Source organism: Canis lupus, chromosome 16, assembly GCF_048164855.1.
Source record: "Canis lupus baileyi chromosome 16, mCanLup2.hap1, whole genome shotgun sequence".
Taxonomy (NCBI): Eukaryota; Metazoa; Chordata; class Mammalia; order Carnivora; family Canidae; genus Canis; species Canis lupus.
Genome location: NC_132853.1, coordinates 6,061,690 through 6,079,750, shown reverse-complemented (window position 1 = coordinate 6,079,750; position 18,061 = coordinate 6,061,690). Strand labels below are relative to the sequence as shown.

The 18,061-nt window shown below is 44.7% G+C and overlaps 1 protein-coding gene across 11 annotated transcripts in view; it reads right to left on the bottom strand.

Annotated features, from left to right (window-relative positions):
* Positions 1-18,061, bottom strand: part of SPTAN1 (spectrin alpha, non-erythrocytic 1) — a 61,881-nt gene that overhangs the window by 38,699 nt on the left and 5,121 nt on the right. For all 11 annotated transcript variants that reach the window (XM_072778179.1, XM_072778187.1, XM_072778177.1 and 8 more), the window contains 10 exons: positions 12,213-12,452; positions 10,773-10,898; positions 6,207-6,347; positions 5,728-5,874; positions 3,946-4,079; positions 3,631-3,775; positions 3,399-3,553; positions 2,583-2,718; positions 1,445-1,546; positions 211-348 (listed from right to left, as the gene is read on the bottom strand). In XM_072778179.1, coding sequence (XP_072634280.1) covers positions 211-348; positions 1,445-1,546; positions 2,583-2,718; positions 3,399-3,553; positions 3,631-3,775; positions 3,946-4,079; positions 5,728-5,874; positions 6,207-6,347; positions 10,773-10,898; positions 12,213-12,449 — 1,461 coding nt within the window. In that variant the 5' untranslated portion in view covers positions 12,450-12,452. The remainder of the gene's footprint in view (positions 1-210; positions 349-1,444; positions 1,547-2,582; positions 2,719-3,398; positions 3,554-3,630; positions 3,776-3,945; positions 4,080-5,727; positions 5,875-6,206; positions 6,348-10,772; positions 10,899-12,212; positions 12,453-18,061) is intronic.

Here is an 18,061-nt window from a genome sequence, read left to right as displayed (position 1 = left end):
CACCAACACACTCATCTCTAAACCGGGGGTCTGTCTTGTGGGTCTTGCAACCCCAGCAGCAGGAGGAAGGCCGGCAGAACTGCCAGGAGCTGCCCCGGCTCTTCACCCGATGCACAGCTGCAATGCTAATAATTTCCTGCCTGAAATAAGCAAGCCACCTGAGCAGCAGATCAAAGAGCAAGGAAGATGCGGTGGGTGGGTGAACGATACCTCCTGCTTGCTCATCCAGTTGTCCACCTGCTCCGTGTCGCGGTAGAAGAGCTGCAGGTCCATGCACTGCTCATACTGCTGCCGGCGCAGCTCCCACAGCTCCAGCAGGGCGGCCCTCTCCTCAGCCAGGATGCTCAGCTTGGAGGAGGGGGGAGACGAAGGACGTGAGGGGAGGGAGGGCAGATCTGACACCCTCAGGCAAACAGAAAGGCTGCCCTGGAATTTCTAATCCTCATACTAATCTTTGGGCTTGTTTTCTGGTTTGCAAAAGGGGACAAATTACAGTCACTTGTGTCAGCCAACTCATGGGAAACCACAAATATCCTGAGCAGCTGGTATGTTTATGCTACGTAGGAGAGGGAACCCTAATTAACCTGGAATTAATTTACTGCCACGTTATCAAATGATGTTAGGTCAAAATGCTAAGTAAACTTTAGGTAGAAGAAAAAGTACCTCTTTCTTTTTTTTTTATTTTTATTTTTTTAGAGAAGTCTTTTTTTTTACTTTTTTAAAAATTTATTTATGATAGTCACAGAGAGAGAGAGAGAGAGAGAGAGAGAGGCAGGCAGAGACACAGGCAGAGGGAGAAGCAGGCTCCATGCACCGGGAGCCCGACGTGGGATTCGATCCCGGGTCTCCAGGATCGCTCCCTGGGCCAAAGGCAGGCGCCAAACCGCTGCACCACCCAGGGATCCCGAAAAAGTACCTCTTTCTAAAAGGTGAGGAGCAAAAATGGAGTTAAGGAGTCTCAGCTGAGACTGAGAAACGTCAACTCAGTGGATGTTCCATAAAATACATAACTTTTTAGGTTCCACAGTTGACAATAAAGTACGTCCTTGAAAAGTAGTCAACATGATGCTAAAACATCATTCTCTAACATTACTCAGGTTATCTGCATACTCAGATACTGTGGAACCTGTACACACTTCTATACATCATCTGAAAGCCATTTCCTCTTGGCTTCACCTATAATGCAGGACTCAACTCCCTGTGAAGTCCTAAGTAGGAAATGTCACAAACGTCCCAAATGAATGGAAACTTTTTTCTCTGATTAATCACCATACTACACACAGGTGTTCTTTTTCAGTCTCTCCAGAAGCCGCCCCCTCCCCCCCATCTTCCCGGCACAAGCTCTGTGTAAGCCGTTCACACACCAGAGTGAAAACAGCCTGGACGCTTGAGGATGGATACCAGCTTTCAGAGACTTTCAGTTGAAGAACCGCTCCCCTCTTACCTTCTCCCTCACTTCATCTGAGGCATAATGCCCAGCAGCAAGCAGGGCCTGTCCAGACTCATCTGCAGATTTAAAGCTGTCCTCGTGAGCATCAATCTCACCCTACAGGGAAAAAAGACACAATTTATGCCCAGCAACTTATATAGGCTTAATGTGTTTTTGTGTGGAACTGTACTGATTGTAAAGATCCTGGGGAGAATTTTTCCACCTTTATAAAAGATCATGTATAAGATAAGACATTCCCCTTTAGTCTTTCTTCAGTCTTTCAACAAAGCCAGAACGCCTTTTTTACAAATATATTACTCAACTTTTGTTTAGATGTATTCCCAAGCACATTATACTTTGAAACAATTATAAGTAGTTTTTTAAAATTATGTTTCTGTTACTAGTGTATTTGACATTCTATATTGACTTTTTCACAACTTCCACATTAAAACCTCTCAGAAGACTTTCAGCAATAATGATTTCTAAAATCCTGCTTCATGGTGTTTTCCAAAATTACTTAGTCATAAAAAAACCTTTGAAAGGGATTAAAGGGGAAAGGAGAGAAAATGAGTGGGAAATACCAGAGAGGGTGACAACATGAGAGACTCCTAATTCTGGGAAACGAACAAGGGGTAGTGGAAGGGGAGGTAGGCGGGGGGATGGGGTGACTGGGTAATGGGCACTGGGGGGGGCACTTGCTGGGATGAGCACTCGGTGTTATACTATATGTTGGCAAATTGAACTCCAATAAAAAACATACCAAAAAAGAAAAAGCTCACAAAACCAGTTTTCTGTGGGACATGGTACGGAAAAAAACCCAGAATAAGGAATTTAATTACAATAAATATGACATTCAGCATTTCAACAAAGTTATTATTTAAGACAGTACATGACTGATGCGCAGAACAGCAGGGCTTCTCTCTTGCCAGGGCGTGGCCCTTCACTTGTATGGACCACTGTCTCCTGACACTTATCCAGCTTCACCACCTATGAGAAGCAGGCAGAACCAGTCTCCAAAGGCAAAGCCAACAACAATCCTGTGATAAGAGCCACCTGTGAATAATGTTTCAGCTACTCTGGCCATAAGGAAGAGTACTCCCCAAATGTGTTACAGGTTATTGCCTTTCCTTCGGGAAGATGTTGGAAACGCTACCTTGTGTTCTTGATGCCTGTCCAGCAAGGCTTCGGCGCCGGCCACATCATTGGCAAGCTCATCTGCATTGATAAGGGCTTTCATCTCAGTTACCCAGCTGGTAAGGTCACGGAAGTCAGCAAGGAAGCGTTGAAGCCTGGGGAAAACCAAGATAAGTCATCAGATGTTGCCAGTGGAGAGCCCAGGATGAAAAATGCCTTCCTAAAGCTCCAAATTCTGTCCTCAGACCATGCCAATTCTATCCTGGGACACAGAGGCTTCTTCAGTTTGATTGTAAAGGAAAGCAAGAGAAGGCTGCAATCAATCCTTTAAAATCTAGGTTGTAAAAAAAAAAATAATAAAAAATAAAATAAAATAAAATCTAGGTTGTGTCCATCACCATAATTCTCCAATCTGGTCCCTTCTCGCCAACCTCCTGTTCATTCCCCAGTTCTAGCTCCAGTTAGTAATTAGCATTCTTTCATTTCCCAGTCCTTGATTTACTCAATTTTAATAGTATATTCATTGTGCTCTGATTGCTAAGGAGATTTCCACTTCTACTGGCCATAATGCACCAATACAGGATGGAGGAATATTCATGAAGTCATAAATACTATGTACACACACACACACACACACACACACAGACTGACCAATCTCCAAACAAATATAACATCGGTAGAAAAAGTCACCTGCATTTTCTTTCTTAGTACAGGAACCTGGCAGGTGTACAGCAGTGCTCTCAGTATGTAGAAGTGACCCCTAGGCCCGCCTTCCCTCTTCTCTAAGAGAGGTGCAACACCACCAGTTGCTGAGCTCCAGGAGATTATTCCCCACCTGTAGGAGTCATTGAGGCGGGCATGTCTCTCAGCTGCCAAAGTCCGGATCTGCTCCCAGTTGGCAATCAGCTCCTCTCGCTTCACTTGAATCTGTGCAGCACTCAGAGGGTGGGACTGCTGCAGGCGGTCGGCCTCGGCACACAGGGCTTTGACCTGGAAATGCACTCCATCAGACTGTGCTCATGCCCCTTGCTAACTTACTTATGGCACTGGCTGCTTTCAAAACCCACCTTGTCCTCCAAAGCAGCAAGATCTCTCTCCAAGCCTTCGTGCTTCCGCAGCAGAGCCTGAACACTTGCCAGGTCTCGGCCAAAATCGTCAGAGGCCATTAATTGCTCCTTTTCTTTAATCCAGCTGATGGTTTCATCCACATCCCTGTGGAATGGGAGGCAACAGTGCAGCCACTTATGACAACTGTCTGGAGCTGGGGAGGCTGCACCGGGCAAGGCCCCTGGCAGCTCCAGTACCTCCTTGGCATGTGCCATATACTCAACCAGGTCCCTCAGGTATGTGCCCACATCTAGCAGCCCTCTTTGGCTTGGTACCTGTTAAAGCGCTGAACCTCAGCAGCTCCGAAGAGCTTCCCCTGTCTCTGAAGGGCCAGTCCCTTCAGCCGCTGCCAGGCCGCATTTACTTCATCTTGCTTGGTCTTGATGGTCTCCTCCTCGGGGTGCTGCTCCTACATGAGGGAGAGTGGAGACTGACCTGGATCCTGAGCCCCTGGCTCCTCCAAGTCCCCACTTCAGTAAACCTTTATCTTTCTGAAGAAATACTGGTTTTATGTGTGAAATGAAGCAAAGCTTGTTCAAATCTAGCTTCTGGGGTGCCTGGGTGATTCAGTTAGTTAAGTGTCTGACTCCTGATTTTGGCTCAGGTCATGATCTGGGGTTCATGAGAGTGAACCTGCTTAAGATTCTCTCCCCGCTTGCTCTCACTTCCTCTAAAACAAATAAAACTGGCTTCCATTTCCTCTTAATAAAAAGAGGAGACACATGATCTATCCCTTGGAATATATGGTGAGGTCATAAAGCAGTGATGGGTATCAATACCAAAAACCTTTGTGCGGGCAGCCCCAGTGGCTCAGCGGTTTAGCGCCGCCTATAGCCCAGGGCCTGATCCTGGAGACCCAGGATCGAATCCCATGTCAGACTCCAAGCATGGAGCCTGCTTCTTCCTCTGTCTCTGCCTCTCTCTCTCTCTCTCCTCTCTGTGTATTCTCATGAATAAATAAATAAAATCTTTAAAGAAAAACAACAACAACAACAACAAAAAACCTTTGTGCTAACACGTCAGCTACAAGTGTGTGGTAGTCTCACAAATGCACCCATGTCTGTCCCAAGCACTGGAAAATCCATTATTTCCAACATTCATGAGCCTATCAAACCATTCCTGCCTATATACTTCATCTTGAAGTTTGCTCCTGACTTCAGACTGGAGCTAGGTCTTTAAAAGCCTCTTACCCCACCAGCCACATTTTGGTTTTAATAAAAATAACATGTAAGTAATAAATGAAGCATTTGAGGGTTCTGGGATCCATCTGTGAGATCTTAGGCTTGGCCTGACTGCTTTCTCAGCACAACCTCAGGATGCCCCAAGATTCTGGGGCAGGGTGAGGGGGCAAAGCACATCTCTCACTGTGGAAGGGTGAGGCGTTTCTGAGGAATGTTGGCTCTTCTTTCATCACTGGCCAGAAAGGGAACAAGTACCAGCCCTGAAGCAGATCCATAAATTTAAGATTTATTTCCCCCAAATCAAATTTCTCTGATAGCAATAATGCTAGTTCCTACTGCTTGACATCTCCGGAACCTCTGATCCCTACAGAGGAAGCTAAGGATAAAGAAGCAGAGTATGGAAGCAAGCATGAAGGCAATGGGAAAAGAGTGCACTTGCCCCTCTTAATGGCTCGGAGCCGCCAGTGGAGAGCCCATTCATTACAAGGTTCCCCAGACACCCAAGAGAGCAGTCAGGCGTCAGTGGGTGCCTGCCAACTGTAAGCAGCACTCAGCACCACACCCTCCTCTGGGAACCCCTGACACCTGCCTGTGGCAACCCAATAAAAGCATCGCCAAGCCCCACCCGAAAGTGCGTGGAGGAAGCAGATGAAATGAACTCTGCCCTTCCTGCCTGTGGCCACAGGTTAGCAAGCAGTTTCTACTTTAAGAGTTACCAGCATGGCTGCCTTACTCAGATCTAAACAAAACTCTTAGACAGGCTTACCAAACCTTGCTTACTCAGAAATTAGGTAATATAATCAAAATCTTCTTCTGAAAACACCAGAAAGTTAATACTATGATCTGGGAAGAATCACACAGCACATTGCTACGTACCTGAATGAGCTTGGCAGCAAACTGATTAACTTCATTAACTCTTTCTTCATGGGCAGCCATATCTGTTTGAAACTCTTCAAATTTCTTCTGTAAAACCTCTACATGCTCCAGGTCTTGGCCCAGCTCCTCAGAAGTCACAATTGCTTCCTATTTGGGGACCATTACAGAGCCAGAGTCACCAACAAAACAACAGCTCCCAGAAACTCAGCATGAACAAGACCCATCGGGATGTGCCTCATTAGCTTTAGTGGATGCAGCTTCCTGTGTCATCTGATCTTAGCTCCCCTCCTTGTTAAAAGGCTGAGCTCATGGATTTTGGTGTGAAGACTCTGGGCTTCAGAATTATAGAAGAGCACACCCCGGAGAGCAGATGGAGCTAGAGCAATTCCACTATGTGCCTTCTGCAGCTCACACTGGCTCAAGGCTGGGCCTCAGTCTCACTAAGGTTTACTCCGCAAACCTTCCCCCTGGAAAGATACCTTGTCGTTGATCCAGTCCATCACATCCTCACACTCTCGCAAATACTGCACCAGCTTCTGGGCCTGCAGCAGTTTGACTCCCTTCTCTCGCATCTTCTCCAAAAGCAGCTCCCACTGGCGGTGCAGCTCCATTAAACGGGTCTGCAGATTAAAAATCAGCCCCCGAGATCACAACCATTTCTATGGGATCTGGCTCCTCCACAGACTTCCCACAAGTCAGAAACCCCACAAATCAGAGCTCAGAACAAGTCTTTTTTAAGATAATCCCCCTTTCCCCAAAGATATGCCCCAAACTGGGAGGAAACCAGAAGTCCGAGAATAGGAAACAGCATACACCTCACAGTAGTTTGGTAGGTCTTAAAGAACAAAATTACTGACCTCTGGCAGGTGGATTTTTTCCCAGTCTACTTCAGGGGACTTAAGATCAACTATTACCAATATTATATTATTTATAATTAATGTTCTTAGTAACTGAATCATTGAGTGGGATTCCTGGGTGGAAAGACAAGAGGAACTGACATGGAAACTGAGCAGAAATTACTGAAGGGGGGCAGCCCAGGTGGCTTGGTGGTTTAGTGCCGCCTTCAGCCCAGGGTGTGATCCTGGAGACCTGGGATCGAGTCCCATGTCGGGCTCCCTGCATGGAACCGGTTTCTACCTCTGCCTGTGTCTCTGCCTCTCTCTGTCTCTCATGAATAAATAAATATAATCCTTTAAAAAAAAAAAAGGAAATTACTGAAGGGTACGTTCTGAATTTGTGGAGGGAAACAACAAAACGAGATCCTACAGGCATCGTGAATGCTAAGAAATAACGATGAGGGCCAAGTCAATAGGAACACCTTTGTATATAAGTAGAAGAGATGGGGTCCTGAAACATATCAGCGATCAGAAAGGATTCTTGGCAGAAAAGGTTCTGGAACTTCTATGAAAAAGCAGTTTGGGGAAAAAAAAAAAAACAAACGGTACTTTGTGGTCCAACACATCTCAGGTTGGATTTATTTCAAACTTCATCCAAGTGGCAGCCCCAGACCCAAACATACTTCCCAGCATCTTTGGGTTCCCATGGCACAGTCCTAGTAAGGACATGTAAACAACTGGAGGGAACCAATCATCAATTCAAGCTTCCGTAATGCTTTCTGGTATCTAACCCAATCTCAATGTGTTGATTATACCTACCGAAGATACTGGGAGTTTCTGTGTTAACACTGGGAGACAGAAGTAAAACCCACAACGAGGCTAAAGCACTCACAGAAGAGATCCGCCCATGGTTGAGATGCCCCTCCCAGCCAGCTAAAAACTTGAAAGCCACGGGACAGCCAACATGGGTGGATCCTCTTAGAAACAAGGGTGTATGTTCTACTTGAAAGGAGAAAACAACAGGGGGAAATAAATGCTCACACAATTCACTTCCACCACTGAAGGCTGCAAAAGCAGCCTGTCAATGGGAAGGAAGTGAAAGGCATTCCAAGGCAGGGGGGGAAGGAAGAGGCAAGCAGCAGCAACTCAATACTCCACCTACTCGGATGTGGGACCCAATGTGGGTGGCGGTGACTATGGGGCGCCACGCCGTCCGGTACGGTGTGAAAGTCTAAACCAGCAACAGACAGGTTATCCATGAAATAGAAGCAATCTTCACCTTTCACCCTCCGCCCCCACATTAACCTACCTGCCAAACACAGTTACTGAGTTATGGGGCCAGATCAAGCACCAGGATCACCACGGGAGCATGACAGTAAAGGTTAAATGAAAGTCCCGTGCTAAAATTAAAAAGACCACCAAAGGCTGACCAAAAACCTCACCCTCGAGTCCATTGTCAGTCTCCCACAAAGTTCATTTTCACACCCTCAGGTAAAGGACTAGGGCAAGGCCCACTCCAGTCCTGAGACAACCCTCTCATTTCTGGTGCATCTGATCTCGTAAACACAGCAGATTAGAGAGTCCAGTTTCCCAAGTGTAGTGCTGTTGGAGAGCATGAGGGAGCAAGCAGGCAGGTGCACTTGGGAAACGCACTGAAAGCTAACAGGGTGGAGATGAAATCCTGGCTCTGACTCAGGTGGATTTCTCAATAGGGGCATGAGCAAACAGCAGGAGCTTTCAGAGAAGCAGCTGGCAAAGAAAATAAGGAAAGCCAACAGGAATGAAGTATAGCTTGGAAAAAATAAAGTAATTGTAGACAAAGGCATGGACTGGAATTCCAATTGGCATCTACTAGCTGTGGAATTTGGATAAGTTACTCAAACTCCTCTGAGCTTCAGTTTTTTCCCTTCCATCCTGATTAGGGGTACCTAGCAAGCTTCCAGTGAAGATCAGACACTGCCTTATATCAAAGTGGCAAAGGGTTTGTACATAAATAGCTATTCAACAAACAGTGGCCAACAGTACTTTTAAAAGTTGCTTTAATAAGATCTTCAGGAGGGATCCCTGGGTGGCGCAGCGGTTTGGCACCTGCCTTTGGCCCAGGGCGCGATCCTGGAGACCCGGGATCGAATCCCACATCGGGCTTCCGGTGCATGGAGCCTGCTTCTCCCTCTGCCTGTGTCTCTGCCTCTCTCTCTTTCTCTCTCTGTGACTATCATAAATAAATAAAAATCAAAAAAAAAAAAAAAAAGATCTTCAGGAGGAGGGTCGTTACTAACAGTTGAATGAAGTAAGTATTGGGTCTCCACCTCTTCAGGTTAATCACTAAAGTCAAATGCATCATCTATTTCTCATGTTCCCCACCTGTAGCCTGGTTATACTACGATGGAGAAGCACCAGGCACTCTGGGAAAACAACTTCTATCAAACAAATACTAAGGCATGCTGCTTTCATTTAAGACTATATATAAAATAGGGAGAAATGAGCAGAGAGATATTTACATTTAATCAAAGAGACACATTACATATTTAATTGCAGAAACACGTTACATTACCCAAATGGGTTGACTATAATTAAATAGCTGGTTATGTGGCATTTGAAATTTACTCTTCTCTCCTACTCACAATCATTACTAGTAATAGTTAATTATTAATAATAAGCTTAGGGCTGATTGCAAGTCTTCAATATGAGACTGTGGAGTATCTTAGTACAAAAGAGAGACAAGTATTTATTGTTGAAAAACACCAGACCAGATCCTACAGGAATGAAAACCTCACAAGGATGTCAGGGAACAGCAGGGGATGGTAGGGACATTTCTAGCTAGGGCTTATGAATCTAGTTCATCTAACTCTCCACAATTGCCTTGACTGGTAAGGGACTGAAAAGGCCAGTCCCTCAAGGAAACGTGACCTTGGATGACAAAGAACAAGATATGTAGATAGGTATAAGGTAAATAAAAAATAGGTAAGAGCATCCGGTTGTGAGAAACTAAGTGTGCATACTTCATCCTGAAGAGGTTTGCTTTCCCTTGATACTTTGGTACTGGAAATGTTATCAGTGAACTGGCACCAAACAAGCCCAATCAAAGACTGTGAGGACAAGGACACCTGGGTGCTCAGTGGTTGGACATCTGCCTTCGGCTCAGGGCATGGTCCCGGATTCTGGGGATCAAGTCCCGCATTGGGCTCCCTGTGAGGAGCCTGCTTCTTGCTCTGCCTATATCTCTGCCTCTCTCTGTGTGTGTCTCTCATGAATAAATAAATCTTTTTTTTTTTTAATAAATAAATCTTAAAAAAAATACTGAGGACGCCTGTTTCAAAGTTGGCTTTATCAATCACTACAGCTGTGCCATAAGTCACTGCTCACAGCTGGACTTTTTTTTTTTTTTTTTTTTTTTTTTTAAGATTTATTCGTGAGAGACAGAGAGAGAGAGAGGCAGAGACATAAGCAGACTCCATGCAGGGAGCCCGATACGGGACTTGATCCCGGGACTCCAGGATCACGCACTGGGCTGAAGGTAGACGCTCAACCGCTGAGCCACCCAGGCGTCCCTTACACCTGGACCCTTAACTGGCATGGGAACTGGACCTCAGCAAACCACCTCCTAGGGCAAGCCACTGAGATCCAGACCTTGAATTTTCAACAGAGAATTTTATGGTATCTGTGATTAATCCTACTGATCTTTCTGTCCTGATCCCCGAACTCAGCAATTTCACTAATATGCTCTCCCCTCTACTATTTATGTAATCTTTAAAGTATAATCAAATTCTAATTTGTTCTACAAAAAGAGTATTCACTTCCCCACTGAGTAGACACATACTAGCTTACATTCATATTGAATCATCATATTACAAAGGCAAGATGTGGGTAACCCCTTTAGGAGACTTCACAAATTCTTTTAAAAAGCTAAAAAAGTGGAGTGCCTCGATGGCTCAGCTGGTTAAGCATCTGACTAGTAATTTCATCTCAGGTCATGATCTCATGGTTTGTGGGATCGAGCCCTGTATCACCCTCCATGCTCGGCAGACAGCCTACTTGAGGTTCTCTCCCCACCCCCCTCTAAAATAAGTAAAAATCTAAAAAAAAAAAGAGGCTAGAAAAGTCTTTTTTTAGAAACCCTAACTGGCATTTAATCCACATTGGTTGGCCACCAACCAGATGGCCACCCATACCAGATGGCCTCCCATACCAGGTATTACTCCTACTCACCCTTATGGTTTCAGACGCAAAATGCCCTTCTGAGATCATCAGGTTTCCAGTTTCATCCAGTTTAACAATGGCTCCTGAGTTGGCCTGCACTTCAGCTTCGAAGGCCTGATGCTTCTGAAGCTTGCCCTGTTGGTGGACCATGAAGTGAGCCACAGCTGCAACCACACAGAATTCACCATTCAGATCCCCCAGGTCCCTTTATTCTCCCCTCTTGAATTCGCTCCCTCTAATTAGGGAGTTTCAGCATCCCTCCCATCCCCCAACCTGCTTAATTATTTAATTACTCTGACCTCATCTATACCAGCTTTTTTTTTAAGATTTTATTTATTTATTCATGAGAGACACAGAGAGAGAGAGAGGCAGAGACACAGGTAGAGGGAGAAGCACATGCAGGGAGCCTGATGTGGGACTCGATCCCGGGACTCCAGGATCAGGCCCTGGGCTGAAGGTGGCGCTAAACCGCTGAGCCACCTGGGCTGCCCTATAACAACTTTCTGGAAGTGCAGCCACAGAGGACCAACAATTTTGCATTGTCTTACTTTACTGTCTGTCAAGAAATTAGCCTTTATGTGGACATCCAATCCTCTCTAGAAATACAGAGTCACAGCAACAATTTTCTTAGCATGTACAATTTGGGTAAAAATCTATCCACATCCACTCATTGTATGACACTTTGTTCTCTTCCTGGACTCTGGTATAGTAAGAACCATGTGCTCCACCTGCAAAAAAAAAGTGTTTCACTAAAATCAGTAAGATGGGATGCCTGGGTGGCTCAGCGGTTGAGCACCGCCTTCAGCCCAGGGCCTGATCCTGGAGACCCGGGATCGAGTCCCACGTCGGGCTCCCTGCATGGAGCCTGCTTCTCCCTCTGTCTGTGTCTCTGCCTCTCTCTCCCTGTGTCTCTCATGAATAAATAAATAAAATCTTAAAAAAAAAAAAAAATCAATAAGAAAAGCTTTGTCCTTTAAAAAAAAAACAAAACAGCTTTACTGAGGCATAATTTATACCACAAAATTAACTTCAGTTACAATTCAACGATTTTTATAGACTTGCTGACTTACCAGTGAGTTGCTTAAAGAGACACCTAAATATAAATTCCCACCAGCAACACTGTTAGCATGCCTTTCTCGAAAACACCTACTCCAAGAGCTCAGCCCAGACCTTCACTGAATCATGCTGAAGGACCATGAATGGTTGCAAGCCAGTGGTTTGAAAACCATCAGCTTGAAGCATCCAAAAAAGATAAATACCTGCAAGATTTTACATACACCCTTAGTATGTATAAAACACACACCAAGGGCTTTTCAGAATAGTGAGTTAGTCCTGCTACTTACGTCTGATCTACGTTCTTCTTACTCAAGACATAATTAAATGACTGTAATTTGGGGACAAAAACATTTGAACTTGTTCTGGTAGAAATCTCAGGGAGATGAGACACACCTGCAAGTTGGTTGGGTCTTTATAATTCTCATCTGACGCGATCTGAAGTTTCTCCTGAATCCATTTCTCCAGCTCCTCAGCATCTCTCTGGAAAAACTGGAATCGATAGGAATCTTCAAGCTTCTGGCGCCTAAGGGTTGAGAGCTCCTTGAAGCGGTGGTATCTGTCTAGGACCTGCTGCCGCCTCTCCTGGATGTCCTCTGCTGTTTCCAGCACTTTGACCCCACTTGGGTCCATTTTCTGAAAAGACAGAAGGCCCTAAAATAAGCACCATAAGACCAAAGTGGATTTCATGGAATCAGCCTCTATGAAGGAAAGAATTACCAGATAGCCCTGGCAGACAAATCAAAGGAGAAGGTAGTCCATTCTGAGGCTAGAACAATGAGCCTAGATTCTATTCCTCTGTGAAAAATAGCCATCCACTCGCTGCAACACCTGCCTACATGGGTCCCTCAGAGGATGCCTAACCAACACCGCAGCCAAATTCAGCAGAAAAATACAACCAGGAGAACTAGAGTTTACAATTCTACAAGGGCTTTGAGGAGTCAAAGGAAATGCCAAATTGGTACTCAAATGACTGAAAAATCCATTCAAAAGTCCTTTCACCTGGTCTCTGCATTCCATTGCATGAAAATTAGAATTTCCTCTTACTTACATTAGTTTTTTTTTAATCTTTCTAGATCTCAAGCCCATTATTCAATGAAAAAAGGCAAATGATTACAAAATAACAGAGTCCTTAACGTGAATAACCAATAGAATTTACCTAGTCAGAGCCCCTGATTTCTCAGTTACTGGGAAATGTCAATCCTACAAGTATTCCTCAGGCTACTAGAGTGCCTGCGCAAAGAACAGGCTGTGTTTCCCGTGAATGTGCACCAAAGAACATTCACAGTGCAACTTAAAAAGTGTGGTGAGGGGATCCCTGGGTGGCGCAGCGGTTTGGCGCCTGCCTTTGGCCCGGGGCACGATCCTGGAGACCTGGGATCGAATCCCACATCGGGCTCCCTGCATGGAGCCTGCTTCTCCCTCTGCCTGTGTCTCTGCCTCTCTCTCTCTGTGTGACTATCATGAATAAATAAATAAAATCTTAAAAAAAAAAAAAAAAAAAAGTGTGGTGAGGGCAGCCCGGGTGGCTCAGCGGTTTAGCGCCGCCTTCAGCCCAGGGTGTGATCCTGGAGACCCGGGATCGAGTCCCACACCAGGCTCCCTGCAGGGAGCCTGCTTCTCCCTCTGTGTCTTTGCCTCTCTTTCTCTCTCATGAATACATAAAATCTTTAAAAAAAAAATAAAGACTCCAAGCTATTTACCCAGGCGTCTTTTGTATAGAATGCTCCGCCCTTCTTCTGCCTAGATAACTATTTATATCTCAATACCCAGCTGAAAGGAGTAAGCTGTACCATCCTGCCTCCTCCCCAAGCCATACTCAATGCTCCTTCCTTCCCTCCTCAGATATAATCACACTTTTCTGCAGATTTACAAAGCACTTGTATATACTTCCCACAGTATAATTAGACTGAGCAACCTAATCTTTGTATCTCCGATTTCTGGCATACACGGACCATTAAGAAATGTGTAAAAAAAAAAAAAAGTGTATTGATCAGTGACCGAGTATAAGCTGAGTGCTGTAGCTGCTATGCAGAAGATCTGAATTCATTTGTAAAAGGGGTGGACAGAGCTCCATTATCCACCCAAGGTATATTTTACATATTGTCAATTTGGAATTCCACCCAGGTAAAAGCCAGATTCATGACAAGAACTGCAAATGGAGAATGAAGCTCTACAACTAGGTGTCAACCTACTGAACAAATGGGAATTACTAATAAATCCTGGACTGAACACATGGCAGTGCATTTTGAGAAATGAGTTGGCCTTTTCACTCCAATAAGGTAGGCCCTTGGTGAAACAGAGCTCAAGAAGACAGTTCTCTTATCAATAGATAACTGTGTCTGAAAAAAAGTATTTTCTATCCTTAAAACCAAAAACTGAGGGTAACCTTAAAAAATTAAATGTCTGGGGGCACCTGGGTGGCTCAGCCAATTAAGCATCTGAAGCTTGGTTTTGGCTCAGGTCATGATCTCAGGGTCATATTGACTCCCGGTCGGGCCCTGAGCTCAGCATGGAGTCTACTTGAGATTCTCTCTCTCTCTCTCTCTCTCTCTCTCTCTCTCTCCACAACCCCATCCTCCCCCCTGTCCCTCTCAAATAAATAAATCTTTTTTGGGTTGTTTTAGATTTTTAAAGATTAATTTTTTTTAAGATTACTTTTTTTAAAAACGTAAGCAACTATTCACAATGTAGTGGAGTTTCTGTAATAATACTTCATTACAACAGGGCAGTTCCAGTTCACATTGCTACCTAAGAATCTCGGCCTCTTTGGGTGAAGGCTGATTTCTGGCAGGAATTTTGACAAGAATCACTACCACCGCCAGCCATATCTACTAGAATGTAAACGTGACTTCACTCACTAGCCTGCATTGTCTGCTCCAGCCTTATCTCCTATCAAACTTCAACTTCAACCCCAACCCTGGCAGCAACTATTTCCCAGCTCAGAAAGTCCCCTTTGGCAAGAATATTCTCTTCCGCTCCCAGCTCCACCACTGAATACCATATAAACCCCTCCAAGTCTAAAGCAACTGCCTTGTCCTCTCTGCAGTTCTAACTCAGAAGTCTTCACTCCCTCCATGCTCCTCTTTATTTTTTTTTTAAATCTTTATTTATTTTTTTTAATTTTTTTTTTTTTTAATTTTTTATGATAGTCACAGAGAGAGAGAGAGAGGCAGAGGGAGAAGCAGGCTCCATGCACCAGGAGCCCGACGTGGGATTCGATCCCGGGTCTCTAGGATCGCGCCCTGGGCCAAAGGCAGGTGCCAAACCGCTGCGCCACCCAGGGATCCCCATGCTCCTCTTTAGAACACTGTCACATTCTGCCAGGTTTTCTCCCTGCCATTAAAAAATTCTTTTGTGGGCAGCCCGGGTGGCTCAGCGGTTTAGCGCCGCCTTCAGCCCAGGGTGTGATCCTGGAGACCCAGGATCGAGTCCCACGTCAGGCTCCCTGCATGGAGCCTGCTTCTCCCTCTGCTTGTGTCTCTGCCTCTCTCTCGCTCTCTCCTCTCTGTGCTTTTCATGAATGAATAAAATATTTCAAAAAAAAAAATTCTTTTGTAAATTTAGAGTTCCTAAGGGCCTATATAAAAAAGACCTTATCTTCCTCTTCCTCTCTGACCACAGAACTCAGTACAGTTAGAGTCAATTATATTCTGAAGTTGGAAACAGAGAAACTGCTGTCAGTTCGTTATTAAGTAGGCAGGAGACACAAGGCCACCTAATAACCACGTCACAGAGCCTACCTGGGGCAAACTGGGATTCTCTGGTTCTTAAACTAGTGTGCCAGAACCAAAGATTCTGGACATGATAGCAGCTAGCATATTCTTTTTTTTTTTTTTTTTTTTTAAGATTTTATTTATTTATTCATGAGAGACACAGGGAGAGGGAGAAGCAGGCTCCATGCAGGGAGCCCGACATGGGACTCCATCCCAGGTCTCCAGGATCAGGCCCCGGGTTAAAGGCGGCTCTAAACCACTGAGCCACCCGGGCTGCCCTGGCATATTCTTTATTAAAGGCTGTTTGCTTAATCATTATCTCTTATCTTTTCCATCACCACTTTGAAGGGAAGAAAGGGGGAGATGGATATATTATTCAAAAATTAAAAATTGGGCACCTGGCTGGCTCAGCCAGTGGAGCATATCACTCTCAGCGTCATGAATTTGAGTCCCACACTAGCTGTAGAGATTAAAGAACACTTAAAAAAAAAAAAGTTTTTTAGTTGATAAATAAAAATTGATTTTGTTTTTGTAAGACTAAGTCTTCTTCAGTTAGTGAACAATCAGGGTTAAGAAATTACATACTTCCTTTGTTCTTATCCCTTGGGAAACCATTTAAGATGGAAAAACACCAGGAAATTGTGTCTAATTTGCTCCCTGACAAAATTTTCTTGCAAAGAAATTTGCCAAAGAAGATGCAGTTACATAGGAAACCATCACAGAGCACAGGAGTTTCTTCTACAGGATGCCTAAGTCCTTATATTAAATGCTTAGAGTGTCTGCCTCTTCATACACAGGATTCATTGCATTTCTAAAATCCTTTAGCTGCCACGGAGATTTCTAAGAAATCACATTGGGGAGCAGGCCCTTTATGACGGAGCCAAGAATCCCCAACATAATGTGGCAAGGGCACCGCCTCGGCAAGTCCCCCTGCTCGGGTCCTGCTTGTGGATTTGACCCTACCAATCCAGGGAGACAGTCCAGCGAGGCCCTGCTGAAATTAACCAACCTAAAAGGCCCTCTTTGTCACCCCAGTGAAGTAGAACAAGTCAATTCTATACCAAGTGCTTTGGTCAGGCAATAATGGACTTTTCTTTCCTGCAGATCAGCTGACGTCAGTAGGTGGGAGCTCTGCCAAGCCGGCCACTGGCTGTCCCTGGGGAGCTGGGCATCTGAAAGTCATCAAAGCTCTCCCACTGCTGTGGGCATTCAGGATCCTCATTAGCATGGTTACAGGAGGCTAAGATGATGAGTTAATAAGAGTTCCCCACCCCTAAACCTGAGAGGGAGCTGGCTCTAAGTTTATCTATAGAGGCTCCAGTTTCTTTGCTCCTAAGTGGGTCATCTCCATTGATTATGTTAAAAATAGGAAAACTGTCCATAGGACCAAGAACTACTGCCAGTGAAAGATGTGACAGCCTCTCACCCTAAAGTATGTGAGGCAGTTAGTGGAATTTCTTGGACTCTGCCTGTGTGCGCAACATTTCCCCTGCCCGGGCTGAGGCTGTAGGCTCCAAGAACTCCACCCCTGCCCTGAAATATGCAGCTGACTGATAGGGCAGACTCCACAGAGAATGTTCCAGGCTGTTCCTAGCCTTAATGGGATTAATGCCTTTTGAGAGCTAGAAAGGAAGACTTTGGGAAATGTACCATTAAAAATCAATCTCCAACCATGCTAGCCTATTATTTCACTAACTGCCTAAAAACTCACAAAGGAACCAACTTCCTAGGACTGTTTATTTCCAAGTAGCCCATCAACTCTGATTTTGCCAATCAGGTCTCTGTGCAGAATAAAGGAGGGGAAATGAACAGCTAAATATATTCTCTGTATGTTTAAGGACAGCTTCCCATTGAAGATAACAAAGAAAAAGGTCGTATTTTTGCAAATATTTTTCAAGAAGACTAAAGATGCAGGCTATTTATAAATGCTGCAATGCAGCAGCCAAAATGTTAGCCACATCATTCAGCAAGTAACATGAATTGATCTCAGGGGATAAAACAGGAATTACAACTATGTCCTCTATTGTAATAAATAAAAAGAACTTGTCAGCGTTCTTACAATACTGCCAGATCTCTGGGAAGAAAGAGGGGAGGGGGCCTAAAAATATGAATCTTGGATAGAAAGTTCTAGTTTAATCCAAAGACATATCTGAGGGCAGCCCTGGTGGCTCAGTGGTTTAGTGCTGCCTGCAGCCCAGGGTGTGATCCTGGAGACCCGCATTCGGGCTCCTTGCATGGAGCCTGCTTCTCCCTCTGCCTGTGTCTCTGCTTCTCTCTCTCCTGTGTATTCTCATGAATAAGTAAATAAAATCTTAAAAAAAAAAAAAGACATCTGATAATGACTCCTCATACATGACACAAATTCACACATATTATCAACTGAAAATGGATTCCTACAGAAAAGCCTAGACACTGATTAATAACCATCTTCTTGCAAATGCCAAGAGACAGCTGTCTGAGGCAGTTCTTGGTATTTAGGGAATTTTTAAATGCCTTGGCCTCACCTACAGAAGCTATCTGCCCTGCTGT